General features: G+C 39.6%; 1 protein-coding gene across 3 annotated transcripts; it reads right to left on the bottom strand.

Annotated features, from left to right (window-relative positions):
• Positions 1–4,451: 4,451 nt before the first annotated feature.
• LOC138854771 (uncharacterized) lies at positions 4,452–24,475 on the bottom strand. 3 transcript variants are annotated; one of them, XM_070099759.1, is made up of 5 exons: positions 24,361–24,475; positions 10,566–10,745; positions 7,275–7,505; positions 6,359–6,514; positions 4,452–5,463 (listed from the first exon to the last, which is right to left on the bottom strand). In XM_070099759.1, the coding sequence occupies exons 2-5, from the start codon at positions 10,699–10,701 to the stop codon at positions 5,447–5,449; spliced, it is 540 nt and encodes a 179-aa protein (XP_069955860.1). In that variant the 5' UTR covers positions 10,702–10,745; positions 24,361–24,475; the 3' UTR covers positions 4,452–5,446. The 3 variants fall into 3 exon arrangements, with proteins under 3 accessions (XP_069955860.1, XP_069955859.1, XP_069955861.1); XM_070099758.1 differs by lacking the exon at positions 24,361–24,475 and adding an exon at positions 13,346–13,502; XM_070099760.1 differs by lacking the exon at positions 24,361–24,475 and adding an exon at positions 11,090–11,110.
• Between the last annotated feature and the right edge of the window lie 840 nt (positions 24,476–25,315).

Below are 25,315 nucleotides of genomic sequence, written 5' to 3'. Positions count from 1 at the left end.
CCCCATGGACAATAGAAGAAATAAATATATATATATATATATATATAATATATATATATATATATATATATATATATATATATATATATATATATATATATATATATATATATATATATATTAGAGCAAAGGAAGGGGTAGCAGTAATGTTAAATGATCAGTTATGGAAGGAGAAAAGAGAATATGAATGTGTAAATTCAAGAATTATGTGGATTAAAGTAAAGGTTGGATGCGAGAAGTGGGTCATAATAAGCGTGTATGCACCTGGAGAAGAGAGGAATGCAGAGGAGAGAGAGAGATTTTGGGAGATGTTAAGTGAATGTATAGGAGCCTTTGAACCAAGTGAGAGAGTAATTGTGGTAGGGGACTTGAATGCTAAAGTAGGAGAAACTTTTAGAGAGGGTGTGGTAGGTAAGTTTGGGGTGCCAGGTGTAAATGATAATGGGAGCCCTTTGATTGAACTTTGTATAGAAAGGGGTTTAGTTATAGGTAATACATATTTTAAGAAAAAGAGGATAAATAAGTATACACGATATGATGTAGGGCGAAATGACAGTAGTTTGTTGGATTATGTATTGGTAGATAAAAGACTTGAGTAGACTTCAGGATGTACATGTTTATAGAGGGGCCACAGATATATCAGATCACTTTCTAGTTGTAGCTACACTGAGAGTAAAAGGTAGATGGGATACAAGGAGAATAGAAGCATCAGGGAAGAGAGAGGTAAAGGTTTATAAACTAAAAGAGGAGGCAGTTAGGGTAAGATATAAACAGCTATTGGAGGACAGATGGGCTAATGAGAGCATAGGCAATGGGGTCGAAGAGGTATGGGGTAGGTTTAAAAATGTAGTGTTAGAGTGTTCAGCAGAAGTTTGTGGTTACAGGAAAGTGGGTGCAGGAGGGAAGAGGAGCGATTGGTGGAATGATGATGTAAAGAGAGTAGTAAGGGAGAAAAAGTTAGCATATGAGAAGTTTTTACAAAGTAGAAGTGATGCAAGGAGGGAAGAGTATATGGAGAAAAAGAGAGAAGTTAAGAGAGTGGTGAAGCAATGTAAAAAGAGAGAAAATGAGAGAGTGGGTGAGATGTTATCAACAAATTTTGTTGAAAATAAGAAAAAGTTTTGGAGTGAGATTAACAAGTTAAGAAAGCCTAGAGAACAAATGGATTTGTCAGTTAAAAATAGGAGAGGAGAGTTATTAAATGGAGAGTTAGAGGTATTGGGAAGATGGAAGGAATATTTTGAGGAATTGTTAAATGTTGATGAAGATAGGGAAGCTGTGATTTCGTGTATAGGGCAAGGAGGAATAACATCTTGTAGGAGTGAGGAAGAGCCAGTTGTGAGTGTGGGGGAAGTTCGTGAGGCAGTAGGTAAAATGAAAGGGGGTAAGGCAGCCGGGATTGATGGGATAAAGATAGAAATGTTAAAAGCAGGTGGGGATATAGTTTTGGAGTGGTTGGTGCAATTATTTAATAAATGTATGGAAGAGGGTAAGGTACCTAGGGATTGGCAGAGAGCATGCATAGTTCCTTTGTATAAAGGCAAAGGGGATAAAAGAGAGTGCAAAAATTATAGGGGGATAAGTCTGTTGAGTGTACCTGGTAAAGTGTATGGTAGAGTTATAATTGAAAGAATTAAGAGTAAGACGGAGAATAGGATAGCAGATGAACAAGGAGGCTTTAGGAAAGGTAGGGGGTGTGTGGACCAGGTGTTTACAGTGAAACATATAAGTGAACAGTATTTAGATAAGGCTAAAGAGGTCTTTGTGGCATTTATGGATTTGGAAAAGGCGTATGACAGGGTGGATAGGGGAGCAATGTGGCAGATGTTGCAAGTGTATGGTGTAGGAGGTAGGTTACTGAAAGCAGTGAAGAGTTTTTACGAGGATAGTGAGGCTCAAGTTAGAGTATGTAGGAAAGAGGGAAATTTTTTCCCAGTAAAAGTAGGCCTTAGACAAGGATTTGTGATGTCACCGTGGTTGTTTAATATATTTATAGATGGGGTTGTAAGAGAAGTAAATGCGAGGGTCTTGGCAAGAGGCGTGGAGTTAAAAGATAAAGAATCACACACAAAGTGGGAGTTGTCACAGCTGCTCTTTGCTGATGACACTGTGCTCTTGGGAGATTCTGAAGAGAAGTTGCAGAGATTGGTGGATGAATTTGGTAGGGTGTGCAAAAGAAGAAAATTAAAGGTGAATACAGGAAAGAGTAAGGTTATGAGGATAACAAAAAGATTAGGTGATGAAAGATTGAATATCAGATTGGAGGGAGAGAGTATGGAGGAGGTGAACGTATTCAGATATTTGGGAGTGGACGTGTCAGCGGATGGGTCTATGAAAGATGAGGTGAATCATAGAATTGATGAGGGAAAAAGAGTGAGTGGTGCACTTAGGAGTCTGTGGAGACAAAGAACTTTGTCCTTGGAGGCAAAGAGGGGAATGTATGAGAGTATAGTTTTACCAACGCTCTTATATGGGTGTGAAGCGTGGGTGATGAATGTTGCAGCGAGGAGAAGGCTGGAGGCAGTGGAGATGTCATGTCTGAGGGCAATGTGTGGTGTGAATATAATGCAGAGAATTCGTAGTTTGGAAGTTAGGAGGAGGTGCGGGATTACCAAAACTGTTGTCCAGAGGGCTGAGGAAGGGTTGTTGAGGTGGTTCGGACATGTAGAGAGAATGGAGCGAAACAGAATGACTTCAAGAGTGTATCAGTCTGTAGTGGAAGGAAGGCGGGGTAGGGGTCGGCCTAGGAAGGGTTGGAGGGAGGGGGTAAAGGAGGTTTTGTGTGCGAGGGGCTTGGACTTCCAGCAGGCATGCGTGAGCGTGTTTGATAGGAGTGAATGGAGACAAATGGTTTTTAATACTTGACGTGCTGTTGGAGTGTGAGCAAAGTAACATTTATGAAGGGATTCAGGGAAACCGGCAGGCCGGACTTGAGTCCTGGAGACCTGGACCTGGAGACCTGGAGAGAGTTCCGGGGGTCAACGCCCCCGCGGCCCGGTCTGTGACCAGGCCTCCTTAGGTCAGTGTCCCAGGATGCGACCCACACCAGTCGACTAACACCCAGGTACCCATTTTACTGATGGGGAACATAGACAACAGGTGGAAAGAAACACGTCCAATGTTTCTACTCTGGCTGGGAATCGAACCCAGGCCCTCACCGTGTGAAGCGAGAGCGTTAACCACCAGGCCACCAGAGGAGATGGGAAGTACAGTGCCTGCACTCTGAAGGAGGGGTGTTAATGTTGCAGTTTAAAAACTGTAGTGTAAAGCACCCTTCTGGCAAGACAGTGATGGAGTGAATGATGGTGAAAGTTTTTCTTTTTCGGGCCACCCTGCCTTGGTGGGAATCGGCCGGTGTGATAATAAAAATATATATATATATATATATATATATATATATATATATATATATATATATATATATATATATATATATATATATATATATATATATATATATATATATATATATCGTGCCGAATATGTAAAACTGGTCAATTAGCAAGAACTCATTTAAAATTAAGTCCTTTCTAAAATTTTCTCTTATACGTTTAAAGATATATTTTTTTCATTAATGTTAATGTAAAAATTTTAAATTTTGCTCCAAACGAATCTTAGAAAACTTACCTAACCTTATTATAACAAGAGCAATTTATTTTAGCCTAACCCAACTAAATATATTTTAGATTTGTTTACAGTAATTTAATACTAAACAAACACAGTGAAATATTTTTTTCTCGTTAGGTTCAGAATGATTTTGGCGAAATTATTGCATATACAAATTTTCGCTTGTCCTATATGGCAAGATGAGCGTTGCTATTTAAGCCGAGATCGCAAGTTCTGCCTATTCGGCACGACATATATATATATATATATATATATATATATATATATATATATGTATATATATATATATATATATATATATATATATATATATATATATATATAGAGGGGTCCACCTCTGGTGCAAAATGTAGGACACACAGCCTCGGAGAAGTGGATAAAAAGGCTTAGAGGAAGAATAATTGGATTTCTACCTGAAGCCATTTGAATATTCCACTTCCCCTACTACCCCATCTTTTCACTCTTTTTAACCAATAGGTATATTTTATTATATATTTTATTATATAATATGGTACAAAAGATTTAAGAGATATATTGCTGGTATAAAGATAGCATATACAGTACATGAGGTTTGAGAGAGACATTTCTAGTAAATATTGCTACGTATTTGTCACTTATTATAATGCGAAAATCTCATCCAGCTCCTCAGAGCTGGGGCGCGTGCCCAAGACACAGCAGGCATTACCTCTCTGAACAGCAGCGCTGAGTCGCTGGAACTGAAAAGTTGCCGCACTGGAATCCCTAGTTACCCTGCAATAATTTCAATACAAAATGTGTAATAATAAGCTTATCAAATGAGCTTGTTGATGGTAATGAAAGTGATATTCAAATTCGGAAGCTTTATTATTCTGTTAGAAAACTTAAATACTTAACTGAGAAAGATTAGAATGATTTAGTTTCAGGGGAAATGTTCAGTTTCTCAATGAGACACTCAGAGAAAGGATATTTTGGTCTGCTTAATCCCTTGAAGATGCATTAATCCTGATTGTTCACCCCCTAAAAAAAGGAGCTACTCTCCTTATCCTTGTATCAAACGTGATAACCTGTCATCCTCCAGGTGCTGTCTAGGCCCCTATGAATCTACTGCTTCCCCATGAATATAATAATAGTAATAATAATGCAGATTGAAGACATTTTCAGCAAAGATAATATAAAATTATTTTGCAGTTTAGCATAAATATTATATAGTATAAAACATCGTCTAATATTCTTAATGATTTCTCTAATATCTGGTTAATTACTTAAATAACATAAACATAAATTAATGTGAAGGTAATATTGGCGGTGCAACTTACTTTCTTTGTGATTGATGTTACTAAATACAAGGTAGATAAATACACTACTGTATAAGTCAAGCAGGATATATAAGGTGTATGCAGTGGATTATATAATTAAAAAATTCAAACCAATCAATATACTGTACATAAGCACTGACTATATAAATCCCTTTATGTGAATATAATAAAGATATAAATACTGATGTATTTGTGCCAGTTTATATTTACTTATAATTAACCAGTAATGCGTAATAGATGCTTGACTTTCCTTTGAGTAAAAAATGGAAAGTAATTGTACAACTAGTGTAATTACCTGTTTGTAATTGTCTATTTAAGTTTCTAAGGGTAAGCTTCAGCTCTTGGTCACACCTCTTAACTTTCAACTAACATGATTAAGTCGTATTATAAATATTTTAGATCCCATGTATACAGCGTGTTTCCACTGTCAGTGCTTAATTCGTTCCCCTTATTTACCATTCTGACACTGAAACACTACTTCTGAACATCCAGTGACTCACGAATGATCTTGGTTGCAGCTTCACTTAGAATGGTACCTCACCTGCAACACAATATTTGCTGCTGATGTATTAAACAAGATTACCACATATATGCTATGATAAAATTATGTACAACAGTAACACAAAGAAAGATGCAAAGAGTTCTTGGTGTAGGGAATTTAAATTATTTAGCCTAGAAGCAAACCTAACAGCCTCGCATCATACCCAGGCACTTCAAAATTAATGTAATAAACATCTTGGGTCACCAAAAAAATGTGTTCCTTTGTTTTCTATTGTTGAGAGGTTTTTATATCAGATTATTTATATCAGTAGCATCAACTACGTTTTGAAGTAAAATATCGTTATGTAAAATGTAAAAATATTTTGTCTTTGCTATTATCCGGTATTATTATTATTAATTAGGAAGCGCCAAGTAATTAGGGTTCAAACAGGGTTTGAAAAAATCTAAGGTAATGGGGAGAGATAACTCCCAATAGTGTGTATAACAGCAGTGCAGACTTCTGAAACTTGCAAGGCAGGGAAGTTCGTCACTTGAATATCTGTCATTGGAATTCCCAACATTTTATTGGAGATATTATTATTATTCAAATGAAGAAACTATAAAAATTGAAATATTGATTTTGATGCGATAGTTTGTGAATGTGTCATCCAGGTTGCTTCATTCTTCAACTCTAATAACTAGCCTCATGCGGGCTAAAATATGCCAATGCTAGACGACCTAATATAAAAACTATTAATACAAATTATATTAGCCCATTTATTCAAAACATGTATACAGGATTTACATTAACCAAGTCCTGATGCTGGTGAGGGGCTTCTGATCCAAGGAACTGAACATATCCTCCCTTTCCATGGATCGAAGCTGATTGTTACCTATTCCCCAGGCGCTGTGTTTCCCCGTGAATGTAACAGTAATTCAGTGTAGTGAATATTTACCAAATGGAATGCGTGGTTGTTTTTGAAGGAGGCGCTGGTGAGCCTCCCTCACACGCTCCTCGTGATTAAACAGGAAGTCACTCAGAGAGTAAACATAGTGTTCATCAGAGACTTTCTTCACATCTTCCACAGGTACTCCCTCAACACTGATGTCTCCTGAAATTACACAGATTTTTAATATTAAAGATGCAGGATTTTTTTTACATGCATTGAAAACAGGCGTTCATGAGCTTCCCAACACGCTGCTCATGATCAAACAGGAAGTTAGATTGTGTATACCGTAGTGTTGATCAGTGATCTCCTTCACACAAGTCTACACGTACTCCATTAACAGTTATATCTCTTGATATTACCTAGACTTTTAATATTAAAGATACAATTATCTTAAATGCATATCAAAACAGGGTAATGTAAAGTAAAGAATAAGAAGTCATAATATCGTGGCTGGAACAATTCAGAAATAATCTACACTTACGTATTATAACGATAATTTGTTCCGTCTGAACAATTTCCATTAAGATTGTTGAGAGTAATAATGTACTCTACATACAGTACAGTCATAAATAGTATTGATTAGCAAAGTTAACAGAATACAGGCCATAATTGCTTGTCTTTAAAAGGGAATCATTATACAAAATCATTAGGAATAAAGACCCACAGTATTAGAAATTAAGTTAATCGTACATTTCTTTCTTAAAGTATGTGTTGTGACTACAATCTGGCATGTATAGTATTTCCTCCACGTCATTCTATACACCTTAATATTATGCCATCACTAATATTCTTAGTCTTATAACAACAATAATAATTAAAACGAACAAACCTTGAAAATTTTAATCAATGATTATTATTATTATTATTATTATTATTATTATTATTATTATTATACCCTTGTGGATCGTTGCACTGGTTTTACCTTTTGAATTCTTCTTAAATGTGAGTGTTTTTCCATTGAGATTGTTGACAGAGAGACCTTCAGGCTGCTGCATCCTTTCATCACTAGGACTAACACTTTCTGATATCATGTAGTCGCGCAGGAACTCGGTACGCAGATCAATGAAACTGTTGCTGTACAGTGGGTGTGGGCTATCCATTGGTACGAGGTTAATCATTTTGAAGGAATTAGTGGACAAGATGGTTTTGGGACCTGCAATTGGTAGTAGCTTCAATAAAACATACATCTTTGTTAGGGTCAGTGCCTGTCGAATACAGTTGGGTCATTAAAGCGTTGGGACAATTTTGGTAACATGATTAAATCAGACGTAAGCTAAAAAAATAAAAGTGTAGCTGACTTTATGCTCATTTACATAAGTTTTGATGACTAATATGCCCCTGGTGGTTTTGTTTAATAATTTTTATAGAAAATAGTTAAAATATATGAAATTCATTGTTATTTGCATAACCGAATTTGTTTACGTAAGTGCAAGAAAATTACAATTTGGGCAAACGGCCTATAATTCCTTACATTTTACATATTGTGGTTGAAACTCCGGCTACGTAAGTTTGGTATTGAGGTCTGATTTCAATTAAAAGTCATTCGGTAAGTTATTTTCCATACCAAATAACTCCTCCAAAAATGGGGGAATGCATTCTTAAGCTTGTATTTCACCCGTAGACTTATAGCAAAAAAATAATCCCTAAAATATGAATTAAAGTAAACTTTGAAAACACACACACCAGGAGCTATGATTCAACCCCTGCAACCACACATAAGTGAGTACACACAGAGGAAGGCAACAATCCATGGTACGTGACGAGGTGTCAGGGTTGGCACCTGTGATGAGCGAGGGTTCCACAGGGCAGTCCTAGGACTGGTGCTATTTCTTGTATATGTGAATGACATGACGGAAGGGATAGATTCAGAAGTGTCCCTGTCTGCAGGCGATGTGAAGCTAATGCAAAGAATTCAATTGGATGAGGATTAGGTTGGACTACAAGGGGATCTGGACAGGCTGCAAGCCTGGTCCAGCAACTGGCTCCTGGAGTTTAACACCAAGTGCAATATCGTGAAGCTTGGGTAAGGTCGAAGAAGACCGCAGGCAGAGTACAGATTAGGGGGAAGGAAGACTGCAAACCTCACCCAAGGAAAAAGATCCTGAGGTGATTATAATACCGAGTACATCTGAGGCGCACATCAACCAAATAACTGTTGCAGCAAATGGGTGACTAGCAAACCTAAGAATAGCGTTTCGACACCTTAGTAAGGAATCATTCAAGACTTTACACCGTGTACGTCAGGCCCATACTGGAGTATGCAGCACCAGTATGGAACCCACACCTGGTCAAGCAAGTCAAGAAATTAGAGAAAGTGCAAAGGTTTGAACAAGACTATTCCCGGAGCTAAGAGAAATAAATGTCTTAGGAAGAGAGAGTAAGGGAAATCGACCTGACGACACTGGAGGATAGGAATAGGGGGAACATGATGACATAAAATACTGAGAAAAATTGACAAGGTGGACAGACAGGATCCAGAGATGGGAAACGGCAACAAGGGGTCACAACTGAAAGTTGAAGACTCAGATGAGTCACAGGGATGTTAGGAAGTATTTCTTCAGTCACAGAGTTGTCAGGAAGTGGAACAGTCTGGAGAGTGATGTAGTGGAGGCAGGATCCATACATAGCTTTAAGAGGTACGATAGAGCTCATGGAGCAGGGAATGGACCAAGTAGCGACCAGCGAAGAGACGGGGCCAGGAACTCTGAATCGACCCTTGCAACCACAAATAGGCGAGTACACACACACAGAAACTGCAGCAGGCCCACCCAACGTATTTCATTCTCATATATATATATGGTGTAAAAAGTGCATTAAACTCACAAAAATAGTATTATTTACAGAACACAAAGAGTAGTCAACAGAGTAAAGTCCGAGGCAGCTACGGTGAAAAGCTCTGTTCCACAAGGCACAGTACTCGCTCCCATCTTGTTCCTCATCCTCATATCTGACATAGACAAGGATGTCAGCCACAGCACCGTGTCTTCCTTTGCAGATGACACCTGAATCTGCATTACAGTGTCTTCCATTGCAGACACTGCAAGGCTCCAGGCGGACATCAACCAAATCTTTCAGTGGGCTGCAGAAAACAATATGAAGTTCAACGATGAGAAATGTCAATTACTCAGATATGGTAAACACGAGGAAATTAAATCTTCATTAGAGTACAAAATAAATTCTGGCCACAAAATAGAGCGAAACACCAACGTCAAAGACCTGGGAGTGATCATGTCGGAGGATCTCACCTTCAAGGACCATAACATTGTATCAATCGCAGCTGCTAGAAAAATGACAGGATGGATAATGAGAACCTTCAAAACTAGGGATGCCAAGCCCATGATGACACTCTTTAGGTCACTTGTTCTATCTAGGCTGTAATATTGCTGCACACTAACAGCACCTTTCAAGGCAGGTGAAATTGCTGACCTAGAAAATGTACAGAGAACCTTCACGGCGCGCATAACGGAGATAAAACACCTCAATTACTGGGAGCGCTTGAGGTTCCTGAACCTGTACTCCCTGGAACGCAGGCGGGAGAGATACATGATTATATACACCTGGAAGATCCTAGAGGGACTAGTACCGAACTTGCACATGAAAATCACTCACTACGAAAGCAAAAGACTTGGCAGACAATGCAACATCCAACGTCACTAGCACGTTAAGAGACCATACAATAAGTGTCAGGGGCCCGAGACTGTTCAACTGCCTCCCAGCATACATAAGGGGGATTACCAATAGACCCCTGGCAGTCTTCGAGCTGGCACTGGACAAGCACCTAAAGTCGGTACCTGACCAGCCGGGCTGTGGCTCGTACGTTGGTTTGCGTGCAGCCAGCAGCAACAGCCTGGTTGATCAGGCTCTGATCCACCAGGAGGCCTGGTCACAGACCGGGCCGCGGGGGCATTGACCCCCGGAACTCTCGCCAGGTAATACTGTAATACAGACCAGAGGAAAATATAGCAATTGAATATCGACTCATTAAAGCAGTTAACCAACACTACTTTTCTCACTAGATATTAATCCTTAAAGGGGTGCCTTAATGCTGGTGAAGGGCTCTTCATCCAAGGAATAAGAGCTCCCCTTCCTCATCACACCTGATTGCCTCCCATTCTCCATTAAGGATTTAACACATCCACATTAACATAATTAAATTACCACATTAGGAGCAGGACCCAAACACCTGATACATTAATATATTTAATGCACTGACCTGGTGCATCACTTCGCAGCTCCTGATTCTGGTCATCCACCTGGTACCTGAGAGCATGTTGCCAGAGGTTATACAGGGAGGTGTTCTCCAAGGTCACACTATCAGGGATGTTGGGTACTAGTGTGTTGCTGGCCATAGTGATCACTGACACCGCTATAAGCACCCACGTTGCTCTGGAAACTAGAATAACAAATATTAGTATTCAGAACAGAAACAGAGCCTAGGACAGCAGAAATCAGAACCTGCGATATCATATATTGGAAACTGTGATAGCAGACGTGGCAGCTCTGTGTATGACAAACAAAGCACATTGCGTGATGGTGTTTGATAAACATGGCGCTTGCTCATGACCTTGTAAAATGTACAACACATCAGGGTAGTAATACTGAGTATATGCTTTGTCTTAAACGTCTGTGCCCGATCTAACTACACTCTCCGTCTTGGAATTTATACTTCCATCTGTGTCTGAACTCTGATTATAACCAGGCGAGTACAAATAGGTAGCAATTTCCTGGTTTACGTACCTGCAGAGAATCAGCCACCACCACTCTGTGATCTGCATGACGTACACGTTTAGTGCTTCACATAAATAAATGAAATACAATTAATGGCCTGCATATAATGTATCTGTATTAACTGTTAATTTAAACACATTCCATCGTATCTGATTACCTTCTCCAAGTGATGAATAATCCCTAAAGATTTGACGTTTTCTAGTAATAATACAATTATCAACGAATTATCTCCGCTTTCCTTTGTTAATAATAATAATAATTAATAATAATCATAATTGCGTCTGGAACTACAAGCGTCTATGTGCACAAACTTGTTCAGTAAATGATTTGTCCCCTTCAAGGAAGGGAAGGACCGTGTTTTCATGCTGGAGAATGGCTCTTGATCCAAGGAATTGAGATTATCCTCTTCATGTCATGAAAAACAACTAAAAATAAAAGAACACTGTAGTAGGCCATATTTAGCAAGTATTATCCCATACTTAAGATAAGATAAGATAAGATTTCGTTCGGATTTTTAACCCCGGAGGGTTAGCCACCCAGGATAACCCAAGAAAGTCAGTGCGTCATCGAGGACTGTCTAACTTATTTCCATTGGGGTCCTTAATCTTGTCCCCCAGGATGCGACCCACACCAGTCGACTAACACCCAGGTACCTATTTGCTGCTAGGTGAACAGGACAACAGGTGTAAGGAAACGTGTCGAAATGTTTCCACCCGCCGGGAATCGAACCCGGGCCCTCCGTGTGTGAAGCGGAAGCTTTAGCCACCAGGCCACCGGGCAGGTTCAACTCAAGTCAACCCTCTCCTCCCCTTCATATACCCGTCCATCCTATATTTAAAACTATTCGAATCTATCGCCTCAGTAATTCCTGATGATCATAATTATAACCATAATTTTTAAACGGGATGGACCGGTAAGCCAATGGAAGGCCTCGGTCAATGACTAAAAGCTCCAGCTGCGGGTCATCATATGACTAAGACCTGCGTCAGGAAACACCTGTTTGTTAAATTAGACACATGTGCAACTCTTGGGTATCTTTAATGAGGAAACGTTTCGCCACACAGTGGCTTCTTCAGTCCAATACAAAGCAGAAAGGTGCAAGGAGAGGAGGAGATTGAGGTAATCAGTCCCTCAGCCTGGAGTCGATATGTTCAGTCCATCTACAAGATTGATGGACTGACCATATCGACTCAAGGTTGAGGGACTCATCACCTCATTCTCCTCCTGTTCTTCAAGTTTCTCCTTTGTGAACATCGATATGGTATAAAATACCGACAAGTTGTTAGGTAAGACACATATGCAACAGTTAGGTATCTTTATTTCGAAACGTTTCGCCTACACAGTAGGCTTCTTCAGTCGAGTACAGAAAAGTTGATAGAAGCAGAAGACGTGAAGACGATGTAATCAGTCCATCACCCTTCAGTCATCACCTGTTTCAGACTATTGAACGATACTCTTCTCCAGACTGAGGGACTGACCACCTCAAAACTTCAAGGGTAATGGACTGATTACATCGTCTTCAAGTCTCTTCTGCTTCTATCAACTTTTCTGTACTCGACTGAAGAAGCCTACTGTGTAGGCGAAACGTTTCGAAATAAAGATACCTAACTGTTGCATATGTGTCTTACCTTATTATTATTATTATTATTATTATTAATATATATATATATATATATATATATATATATATATATATATATATATATATATATAATGGAGAGTGCAGTAACGTGTGTGTGCTCGCCCATTCATGTCCATTCTGTAATAGAAGACCAGAACTGAGTAGCAAAATCTAAATGAATTCTTAAAAAACTTGTTATTTATACTTCCTGATATGAAAGTCAAAAACTATTAACTGTGTTGAGAACGATTATGCGTTATTTACGTACGTTATTTAACTTATAAATGCTATAGTTCTTTTCTTTTTCTAATTGCAGGGCTTTATGACCTTTTCAGGTTTATCGCATTATTTATAATAATAATAATAATTTTTCTTGGATTAGAACATGATTACCACGCTTTCTCCTAGTTGTGTATATTTAATTATATATTTCATGGGGAAGTACTACGCAGGTATGAGTCGTACAGCGCCTTGGGGAATGGGAGGCAGTTAGATTGATTCATTTGTCTTGATCAAGTGTTCTTCACTGGCGTCAAGCACCGTCTTTGACCTAGTGATATATAGCCACTACGACTTTAGCGCGAAACCACGGATATAATAGTACTCATTCAAATCTAAGCAAGCAAGGAAGCAAGCCATATTACCTGTGAGCCTGCCTGAGGTGTCCATGGTTAAGCCGGTACTGATGTTGCTGCTACACTGAGAAGGAAACACCCGCATCCCACGTTTATATCTCGACGTGTGTATGGCCGGCTCACTCTTCAAGTGACTCTTGAAGGGCTTCTTAATTCAAAGAATTGGAACTATCCTCCCATGGCAACACCCATCCCCCCCCGCACTCTTCATAGATCTAAACTTACTCCCTGTTCAGTACATCCACACTTACTACTGTGCAATCTACATCTACAGGACCTTAAATTCCAACCTTGACCTAAAACGCTTTCTTGATAGTTGTGACAGAACCCACAGGCATAACACCAGACACAAACATCTCTATGACATTTCCCGTGCCCGACTAAACCTTTACAAAAATTCAACGTATGTCAAAGGCCCTAAAATCTGGAACACCCTACCTGAAAACTCTAGAACTGCAGACACATTCATCACCTTCAAAACTACCATTAGAAAACATCTTACCTCCCTGATACACCCCGTCAACTAATTACACGAATACCACCTGGTGGTTCACACTTACACTCACTCACCAATTTGACCATAAACAGAAATATCAATCTCAATCTTAAAATAATGAATCCTAACTAGTCATAAGTTGGCCTGTGATACTCCAATACTGAAACTATGTATAGTGCCAACACAAAAGCATTCACATTGCTAAATTCACAAACTAGTATTTAGTCACTTAGCCATAATACCAACTTACCTCATAATTTGTAATATTTTAAATTTAAGAATTAATCTAAGTCTGCCCGAAATGCCTAGCCATGCTAGATGCTCTAGTGGTACCATCTGTACTTATTATTTTACTACATGTAAACCACACAATAACCAAATTCTGTAAACTCAGCATTGTAATCCTTATATTGGATCAAACTTGACTACCTTCCATACCGCATAATCTCAACGAGTCTACCGTTTCTTTATATATACCATAACACAGATGGGTATCGTTCGCTGTGCGATCCGAGAAAGCTTGCCCCATATCCCATAAGCTCAGCCTCCCGTTACTTCAGTGGTTGCAAAAGAATTACAAAGTGCATATATGTATTCCTAATACAGAATATACCGTAGATCAAGCATAAAAGACCACAAATGTATGAACAGTAAACTAAAATATTTCTTGGGTGAAAAGAATCATTTACAGGTGAATCGTAAATGAGGATCACCTTACTGAGAAATATATTCGGTTTAAGAAAGAAGTCAAAAAATAAATAAGAGAAGTCAGAAGAGGATATGAAATTAAGGTTATAATGGAATAAAAAATCAACCCAGAGGGTATCTTTCAGGTATATAGGAATATGATCTGGGAAAAGATGGATCCACTTACATGTAACTCAGGTCAGCTTATTGTTAGTGACAAATATGTGGGTACCATTATCAACGCATGTTTCTTGTGTTTTTACACGAGGATACAAAACGATCCCAGAAATCAGTAATTATAGTAGTCAGGAAGAAAATAAGTTATGCAAGATCAGCGTCACTAGTGACATAGTTCTCAGACAACTTGATAGATTGAAGCCTAACAACTCATCAGTCCCTGAGGAACTGCTTTCAAGGGTTTTAAGTGAATGTGAGGAACAGATCAATACCAGCAGGTACTGCACTAGAGGTGTGGAAAATGGCAAATGTGATACCCATTGATAAAGCGAGCAGGGCGCCTCTCCATGAGATACCCACGAGTTAAACGAGTGTGTCCGATGCGAAGACGAGAGAATTAGCAAAAACTCATTTAAATTAAAGTCCTTTATATATTTTTTTTCATTTATGTTAATGTAAAAATTAATAATTTTGTACCAAAAGAACCTTAGAGAACTTACCTAACATTATTATAACACGCAATTTAATTTAGCCTAATCCAACTAAATATATTTTAGATAAGTTTACAATAATTTAATAATAAACACAATGAAATATTTTTTTTTCGTTGGGTACTGAATGGTTTTTGCGAAATTATTACATGCACAATTTTTTTACATTAACATTAATGAAAAAAAAAAATATTTTTAAATGTATAAGAAATTTTTTTAGAAAAGGACTTAATTTTAAGTGTTTTAGCTAACTGGCCAATTTTACCTATTCGGCACTCCCACCCCCCCACACTCACACCTGGCAAACCCGAGAATAGCGTTCCGATACCTGAATAAGGAGTCGTTCAAGACACTGTACACTGTGTACGTCAAGCTCATACTGGAGTATTTAGTTTATTATGCACCCCATACCCATCCTGTGGGCGGTAGTCAAAAGATTACAGAGGTCCATAATTGGTCCAGGGACTGGACTCCTAAGTTTTGATAGCTGAGCAAGTTGCAGAGGTAATGAACTCACAATTTACAAAGGTAATGAACTCACAATTTACAAAGGTAATGAACTCCAGGTAGGTCTAGTCACAATCATGACAAGTTACAAAGGTATTTACAGATTACAGAGGTACGTAATGGGCCCAGGGACTGGGCCCCAAAGTTTTGATAGCTGAACTAGGTACAAAGGTAATGAACTCACAAGTTACAAAGGTAATGAATCCTGTAAGAATGGTTACTTACGTTTATACATGGCTACAATCATGAACAAATTATAGAGTAATGAGCAATTCACACTTCCACACCCGGTCACAACTGTAATGAGTTATTGGTGCAAATATTGACTGTTGAGTCACACACACACACACACACACACACACACACACACACACACACACACACACACACACACACACACACACACACACACACACACACACACACACACACACACACACACACATATATATATATATATATATATATATATATATATATATATATATATGTCGTGCTGAATATGTAAAACTGGTCAATTAGCAAGAATTCATTTAAAATTAATTCCTTTCTGAAATTTTCTCTTATACGTTTAAAGATATATTTTTTTCATTAATGTTAATGTAAAAATTTATAATTTTGCACCAAAAGAATCTTAGAAAACTTACCTAGCCTTATTATAACAAGAGCAATTTATTTTAGCCTAACCCAACTAAATATATTTTAGATTTGTTTTCAGTAATTTAATATTAAACAAACACAGTGAAATATATTTTTTTCGTTAGGTTCAGAATGATTTTGGCGAAATTATTGCATATACAAATTTTCGCTTGTCTTATATGGCAAGATGAGCGTTGCTATTTAAGCCAAGATCGCAAGTTCTGCCTATTCGGCAGAACATATATATATATATATATATATATATATATATATATATATATATATATATATATATATATATATATATAATATATATATAATATATATATATATTTCAACAAGTTGGCCGTCTCCCACCGAGGCAGGGTGACCCAAAAAAGAAAGAAAATCCCCAAAAAGAAAATGCTTTCATCATCATTCAACACTTTCACCACACTCACACATTATCACTGTTTTTGCAGAGGTGCTCAGAATACAACAGTTTAGAAGCATACACATATAAAGATGCACAACATATCCCTCCAAACTGCCAATATCCCAAACCCCTCCTTTAAAGTGCAGGCATTGTACTTCCCATTTCCAGGACTCAAGTCCGACTATATGAAAATAACCGGTTTCCCTGAATCCCTTTACTAAATATTACCCTGCTCACACTCCAACAGATCGTCAGGTCCCAAGTATCATTCGTCTCCATTCACTCCTATCTAACATGCTCACGCACGCTTGCTGGAAGTCCAAGCCCTTAGCCCACAAAACCTCCTTTACCCCCTCTCTCCAACCCTTTCAAGGACGACCCCTACCTCGCCTTCCTTCCCCTATAGATTTATATGCTTTCCATGTCATTCTACTTTGATCCATTCTCTCTAAATGACCAAACCACCTCAACAACCCCTCTTCTGCCCTCTAATACTTTTATTAACTCCACACCTTTTCCTAATTTCCACACTCCGAATTTTCTGCATAATATTTACACCACACATTGCCCTTAGACAGGACATCTCCACTGCCTCCAACCGTCTCCTCGCTGCTGCATTTACCACCCAAGCTTCACATTCATATAAGAGTGTTGGTACTACTATATAGACAGCCTGTACTGTCAGAACACACAGCCTAGCCGTCTGCTCTGACTAGTTCATATTTCGCGGCATTTAGGTGCTGCCCTCTGTAGGCTCACCCAGGTCAGTGGGAGGCTCAGCCCAGCCGTTCTCACTCCTAGGCCGACCGTCTTGAAAGACACAAGTGCTCCCCCTCCACGGACTGGCTTGCGGTCACTCCCTCACACTGCCCGTTGTGTACTCACTCCTACTCAAAGCCAAACTAGTCCACGGCCGTATCATTGCTACCTAAGCATATACTTTCATACATTCCCTTCTTTGCCTCCATAGATAACGTTATATATATATATATATATATATATATATATATATATATATATATATATATATATATATATATATATATATATATATATATATATATATATATATATATATATATATATATTGTGTGCATGTGTGTGTGTGATTGTAAGGGGTAGTATATCACGTAATGGAGGACAAAATTTTATTTTGATAAGTGATGGTTGTAGGTGGTGCGGTCATAAACTGGTAACACTTGTAGGTATAAATATTGTGTACAAATGTTGCTGGAGTGAATGTAGACAGGTGGACGCTGTAATGAACCCAGCACTAACATATTACTTACACGTATATAGTTATAATATTGCCCATCAGCGGATTTTTCAAAGGGCGAAAATATTAACAGCATAAGATGTGTAAACAAGTTAGTATGAAGTGAAAATGGAGTTTTATATGTTGAGCAGCGGTGCCTGACGCCCGCCACTGTCCGCTTCTTGATTCACAAAACTGAACCTTCCTTCCCTCATTCTCCTTAGATACAATCCAATTGCCTCACATTCCCCGAGACGCTGTATGACTTTGACGGGTTTAGCGTTCCACCATGAAATAAATAAAAATATTTACACATTCGAGATTATTTGCACGAATCAGGGGAAGCATTAAACCCGTAGGGGTCATATAGCAGTTGGGAATTGGTAGGCAGTTTGGATTAATTCAAGGAAGGACAGGATAATTCCAGTTCTTTGGATCAGGTACAGGTAGGCTCGCCAGGACGGGTCCTGGCCCAATTCTTCTCCATGCGGTGACCCGACATCCTTGGATCAAGAGCCCCGAACCGGCATTTAAGAGTCTTGAGGGGATAACCTATGCTGTGACCCGCATGGGTTTGGCGAATTATTGTAAATATAAAATGAACTAAAATTTTATAGCCTCATTAATCAACACATTTTCTGGTCAGTGATATTATACCGATTTCTGGGTCGGTTTGGTGCTGATTCCCAATATGTTATCGGTTTTTCATGACTGGCTCTATCTAGTTTTTGATCAATTTGGTGTCCCATTGAAAAACATAAAAGATGTGAAAAATATATTGATCAGGCGGAGCTTATCTATAAATCTCATTGAAATTATTTTTTAGATCATCAAAAGTCAAATCATGTAATGCATACTAGCATTTCTTTCTATATAATAACAGATTAACAAAGTAAGATAATTCAGATACCACTAATTACTGTAATGAAAACGTTCTTTGTACGACTTTCTTCTATGTGGGTCATCAGAACAGTTTTGTTGAGTGAGCAGTTGAAAGAGATGCATATTGGTTACCATTGTGCAATAAGACACATTTCAAGTTTCTAATGGAGTTGTCTATAAATAGCCATCAATCTCCCGGTCGATATTGAAGTCTATTTCAAAGAAGTAGTCCAGGGATGTTACTGCAGTATACAAGTTCTTCATCTTGACTGACGTAAGGAAGGAGTTCAACCTCTCTTGTCCGATAAGCTGTTATTTCAGCTTCTTGTTGTAGACAGTTCTTTTCTTTTAATCTCGATACTAAAAGTTGAGATGCTTGCTTTGACAGACTGAGGTCACGTATCAAATAACCGAGTTCTTGTTGGGAGAACTTCTGGGATGATAAAGTGCTTACTTCATATTCACTTTCACTACTATCACCTGTGTTAAATCCTAAACTCCGAGTTTCTTCAACATCTGACAACAGAAAGTCAGGCAGTGTTGTAACACTGTTATGGGAATGTCTTTGCTGTGTAGCACAGGTCTCCTTGCTGACTCAAAATCAGGACATTCCCACTTCACATTCTTGTATCAACTGAAACCTTTCACATTCACCATACAGAAATAACAACCGTAGTGATGGCTTTTCGGCTCTTTCCACACCATAGGCACACCCAAGTTTAAACTTTTCCTTTGTCTATTTTTCCACTGTGGTAAGCGTTCTACACAGGTTTTTGCAAACCATAAAGGGAGCCCAAGACTTGTCTTGTTCTCCAAACGCCACTCCAAAATAAACAAGATAAGCTTGTTGTACAAAATCTGTGATTTTTTTCTCTGTTTTTGCAAAGAGTATCCGCCACAAATGTAGCAAAATGCATTGAGATTGTTTAGGCAGACTCTTCGTGAAGAACTCATGTTTATCTGGAGAAAATAACAAAATAAAGGTTACAATATTGTCACATAGTAGTTGTTGATACAACTTTCGTTAAATATTAAATAATTTAAAAATAAAATTGTAATGTTTATTAAAACCTTCTGTATATACAAATTGTCACTACATATACATATACATATACATATACACGCGTTATGGAGACCAACAGCTCATACACTACCTTCCTTGACCTTAAATCTGCTTTTGATATAGCCAACCGACATATAATCATTAGTGAACTTGCCAGAATTTATATTGGAGGATGGCTTCCTCGCTGGATTAAAGGCTACCTGTTCAACAGAAAGTCATGTGTGTTGTTCCAGGGACACAGAAGTGTAACTAAAGACTTTGAATTAGGAACCCCACAGGGAGGTGTGCTCAGTCCCACTCTATTCAATATTCTAATTAATGCTTTACTTAATGCTCTGCCTAGCCAACCCCATCATTATATGATTAGTTTTGCTGATGATATAATGATTCACACCACCGGATTCTCCAACACCCAAAACATCCTTAATCATGTACTAGTCTCGTGTCAGGACCTGGCGTTGATAATCTCTACTGATAAAACCAAGATACTCAACAGGCGTCCTCCTAGACAGAGAGGCGCCGTTCGCCAGATCCAGTTGCATGATGGGTCTCTTCTAGAATATGTAAGCAGATACAGGTATCAAGGCTTTGAGGTTGCACTACTTGGACCTGTTGTAACGAGACTTTGTCGCCAGTACAAAGAAAGGCTGAGAGTTGTGGCAGGTTTTCATTCCAGGTATGGTGCTAATGTTAAAATTGTGAAAATGATGTATCTTGCTTATATTAGATCATTGGTTGATTATGCTGCACCACTACTTGCTCTTGTGTCTGACTGGAAGCTTGATGGAGGGCTGGAAAAACTGTAGAACGAAGCAACGAAAATCATCGTAGGATGCCCTCGTACTGCCAAAATTTTAAATATGTGGAAAGAACTTGATATTTCAAGCATCAGAGATCGTGTTACTGAAAGAAATATCCTCATTGGGGTCAATATGCTTAGGTTAGCCCATTCAGACCCCTGCACAGAAGCCCTCCAAACTTTCCTCAGCACTGGTGAACATCCTTCCAGATGGATCGAAAAAACTGGAACCGACCTCCGCATGAACCAGCTACATGATCTATGTCAGGTGGCACTGCCCCGCTCCATGGGATATTACCCCATTCCAAACTACCATTCCTTCATTCCCCCCAAAAATTCTTCTTAAATCACAACCGAAGCTTCTCCTTGAAGCCAAACATGATGCCTTAAGCTGTATTGATAGCTTAGTCACACAGAACACTCTTACACGAATTATTTATGTTGATGGTTTTGTTCACCAGTCCACTGGTGCAGCTGGTAGTGCTGCTGTTGTCATACACTGGTGCAGCTGGTAGTGCTGCTGTTGTCATACACTGGTGCAGCTGGTAGTGCTGCTGTTGTCATACACTGGTGCAGCTGGTAGTGCTGCTGTTGTCATACACTGGTGCAGCTGGTAATGCTGCTGTTGTCATACACTGGTGCAGCTGGTAGTGCTGCTGTTGTCATACACTGGTGCAGCTGGTAGTGCTGCTGTTGTCATACACTGGTGCAGCTGGTAGTGCTGCTGTTGTCATACACTGGTGCAGCTGGTAATGCTGCTGTTGTCATACACTGGTGCAGCTGGTAGTGCTGCTGTTGTCATACAGAGTGATGGCTTTCGTAAAGAAATTGGAGCACGTATCAATAACTGGGCCTCTACCCTTCAAACAGAACTGTTTGCCATACTCCTTGCATTCAAATGCGTCCGTGTATCTAAGGTTGACACTTTAATTGTAACTGATTCTCTGTCATCCATAAATGCTCTCAACTCATTAAGTATAAATTGTAGCATGCTTGTGTCAGAAGCCAGACACAGGTTTACCTGGAGAGAGTTCCGGGGGTCAACGCTCCCGCGGCCCGGTCTGTGACCAGGCCTCCTGGTGGATCAGAGCCTGATCAACCAGGCTGTTACTACTGGCTGCACGCAAACCACCGTACGAGCCACAGCCCGGCTGGTCAGGTACCGACTTTAGGTGCTTGTCCAGTGCCAGCTTGAAGACTGCTAGGGGTCTGTTGGTAATCCCCCTTATGTATGCTGGGAGGCAGTTGAACAGTCTCGGGCCCCTGACACTTATTGTATGATCTCTTAACGTGCTAGTGACACCCCTACTTTTCATTGGGGGGATGTTGCATCGTCTGCCAAGTCTTTTGCTTTCGTAGTGAGTGATTTTCGTGTGCAAGTTCGGTACTAGTCCCTCTAGGATTTTCCAGGTGTATATAATCATGTATCTCTCCCGCCTGCGTTCCAGGGAATACAGGTTCAGGAACCTCAAGCGCTCCCAGTAATTGAGGTGTTTTATCTCCGTTATGCGCGCCGTGAAGGTTCTCTGTACATTTTCTAGGTCAGCAATTTCACCTGCCTTGAAAGGTGCTGTTAGTGTGCAGCAATATTCCAGTAAGATTATGGACAGTTGAGTCAGAGTGCACATGATGTGGATTCCATCTCACATTGGTCTTCAGATGCATGATAGAACTGATAAATTGACTAAGCTGTATGCTTTCAAAGAGGGGGTAGATTACAATCTTGGCTTGTCAGTTAGCAGTTTGAGAACAATAATACGAAAAGAACTTCAATTGAACTTTATTGACTTAAGACTCAGGGAGAATGACACAAGTCAGTCCATCTATCATCATTCCATCATGCAGGAGGAGCCACATGTCTATGGTGCATCTAACAAAATAAGCAGACTCTTGGAGGTCACTACTGCCCGGCTCCGGCTGGGTTACAAGTATATTTGGGCAGGTTAAATCAACACCACCAGATGTAGACCAAACGAAATGTAAACTTTGCCAGATGGACTATTGTCACACCTTGCGTCATTATGTACTGGAGTGCGATAAAATTAATGAATTTAAAAACAACTCACTCAGAAATGTTCAAGAAATGGCAACATATTTTATCCAGTCTACCCTCAAGGGAGGTTCCTTGACACTGGTGAGGGGCTCTTGATCTAAGGAATTGGATCTGTGCTCCGGTTCCCTGAATTAAGCCTGAATACCCCCCACATGCGCTGTATAATATACGGGTTTAGCTCTCCCCCGTAATTATAATATAATAATTTTATCCACAGTGGTATATTATAAACCATTCTGGAAAAATACCCTGACTTTGCTCACTGTAAATAAAGCATTACTACGTGTGTTTATGTGTGCTTGTGTATGTGAGTGTGTGTGTGTGTTTGTGTGCTCATTTATGTGTGTGTTTGTACTAACCTAATTGTGGTTGCAGGGGTCGAGACTCAGCTCCTGGCCCCGCCTCTTCACTGAACGCTACTAGGCCCTCTCTCTCTCCCTGCTCCATGAGCTTTATCATACCTCATCTTAAAGCTATGTATGGTTCCTGCCTCCACTACCTCACTTGCTACACTGTTCCACTTCCTGACAACTCTATGACTGAAGAAATACTTCCTAACATCCCTTTGACTCGTCTGAGTCTTCAGCTTCCAATTGTGACCACTTGTTTCTGTGTCCCACCCCTGGAACATCCTGTCTCTGTCCACCTTATCTATTCCACGCAGTATTTTGTATGTCGTTATCATGTCTCCCCTACCCCTTCTTTCCTCCAGTGTCGTCAGGCCGATTTCCCTCAACCTTTCTTCCTAGGACATTCCCCTGAGCTCCGGAACTAACCTCGTTGCAAACCTTTGCACTTTCTCTAATTTCTTGACGTGCTTGACCAGGTGCGGGTTCCAAACAGGTGCTGCATATTCCAGTATGGGCCTGACGTACACAGTGTACAGTGTCTTGAATGATTCCTTACTAAGGTGTCGGAAAGCTATTCTCAGGTTTGCCAGTTATATGGTTGATGTGTCCTTCTGGAGACGTGCTCGGTGTTATGCTCACCCCAAGATCTTTCTCCTTGAGTGAGGTTTGCAGTCTTTGGCCACCTAGCCTATACTCTTGTGGTTGGTAAAGGGTTGCACTGGAGCATTCATTCTCAACTTGTATTGCACATCAGTCATCTTCAAAGGGTAGTGTGCCTTCGTGCAGGTCACACCCCTTTTTATCCACTGAATTGCAACTACCCTCCTTTTCCTTGGATCAAAAGCCCTTAACCCTTAAACTGTCCAAGCAGATCTATGTTCATATTCGTAGTGCTTCAAAAGTAGATCTACCTTTTTTTACATATTTTCAAATATAACAAAAAAAAAACGTAGATAAAAGTTTTTTACACGTTTTCAAATGTAAAAAAAGAAAAGATCTACTTTTTTTACATACTTTCAAATGTTGAAAAAACGTAGATCTACGTTTGGACAGTTTAAGGGTTAACTAGCATTAAAGTGCCCCCCCCCCATCCACTGAAAAAAACATATACGTAGATTGCAAAAGCCGTACTTTTCCTCCACTTACCTATCCAGATGCAATAAATAGATTCAGTAAGATAAAGTAGATAAATGAGGCAAGTACAGGCTACCTGGAGGGTATTCCGGGGATCAGCGCCCCCGCGGCCCGCTCCATCACCAGTCCTCCTGCACAAAGTGTTGAGTAATGGCGGTACCTGTGTGTAATAGCACTGAGATCTTAGTGGTACTTACCCATGGACGACTCGCGTATCATCACTGATAAGACTGAAGCCAAGTGTCCATGGCGGATGTTGACATACACAGCACACATGCGCATACACGTACACACATGCGCACGCACGTATACACATGCGCACGCACGTACGCACATGCGCACGCACATACACACATGGGCACGCTCACGCGTGTACGTGCAGTGCTAGCAGGTTGTGAATCTGGCATACAAGTTGAGGGGCGGAGCCTGGAGCTTGGAATCGATCCCTGTGTGTATACTTACACTCACACAGGCTCACCCCCTCCTCCTCCACTGGAGTTTTGAGGAGGAGAGGAATAAACAGGGATCTGGAGTAAAATGATTACATAAGAGTTGATGAATTTACTGTAACAAGTATCATTATATCAGTGGTATACAATATCGTTAAATTAATTGGTCAACTTGTCTGTATTGTATATCACTGATATAATAATCAAATAATAGGCACACTTAGAGGACCAGAGGTAGTGGATACCACACCAGGAGCAGGTAGGTGAGGCCCCATGAAGTAGACTGGGAAAATTGGGATCCACATGGGGGACTGGAAACATGGAGTTAGAAAAACAGGGTTGGTACCAACATGTCAAGGACACAACCAGAGAGAGAGAAGTGAAAGAGATGATGATGAACCAGCAAGGATGGACCTAGTATTCACCCTAAGCGAATCTGATGTAAGTGGAATAGAAGACCCTGGTTAAAAGACACAGTTGCAGAAATGAACTTCAAGACATTTTGCCCATGCACGGGCTTCTTCAGTCTTCATTGTCTGAAGGAGCTTGTCCACAGGCGAAATGTCTGAATGAAGTTCCTTT

The sequence above is a fragment of the Cherax quadricarinatus genome, chromosome 68 (genome assembly GCF_038502225.1).
Source record: "Cherax quadricarinatus isolate ZL_2023a chromosome 68, ASM3850222v1, whole genome shotgun sequence".
In the NCBI taxonomy this organism is placed as follows: Eukaryota; Metazoa; Arthropoda; class Malacostraca; order Decapoda; family Parastacidae; genus Cherax; species Cherax quadricarinatus.
This window is presented reverse-complemented; position numbering and strand designations above follow the sequence as displayed.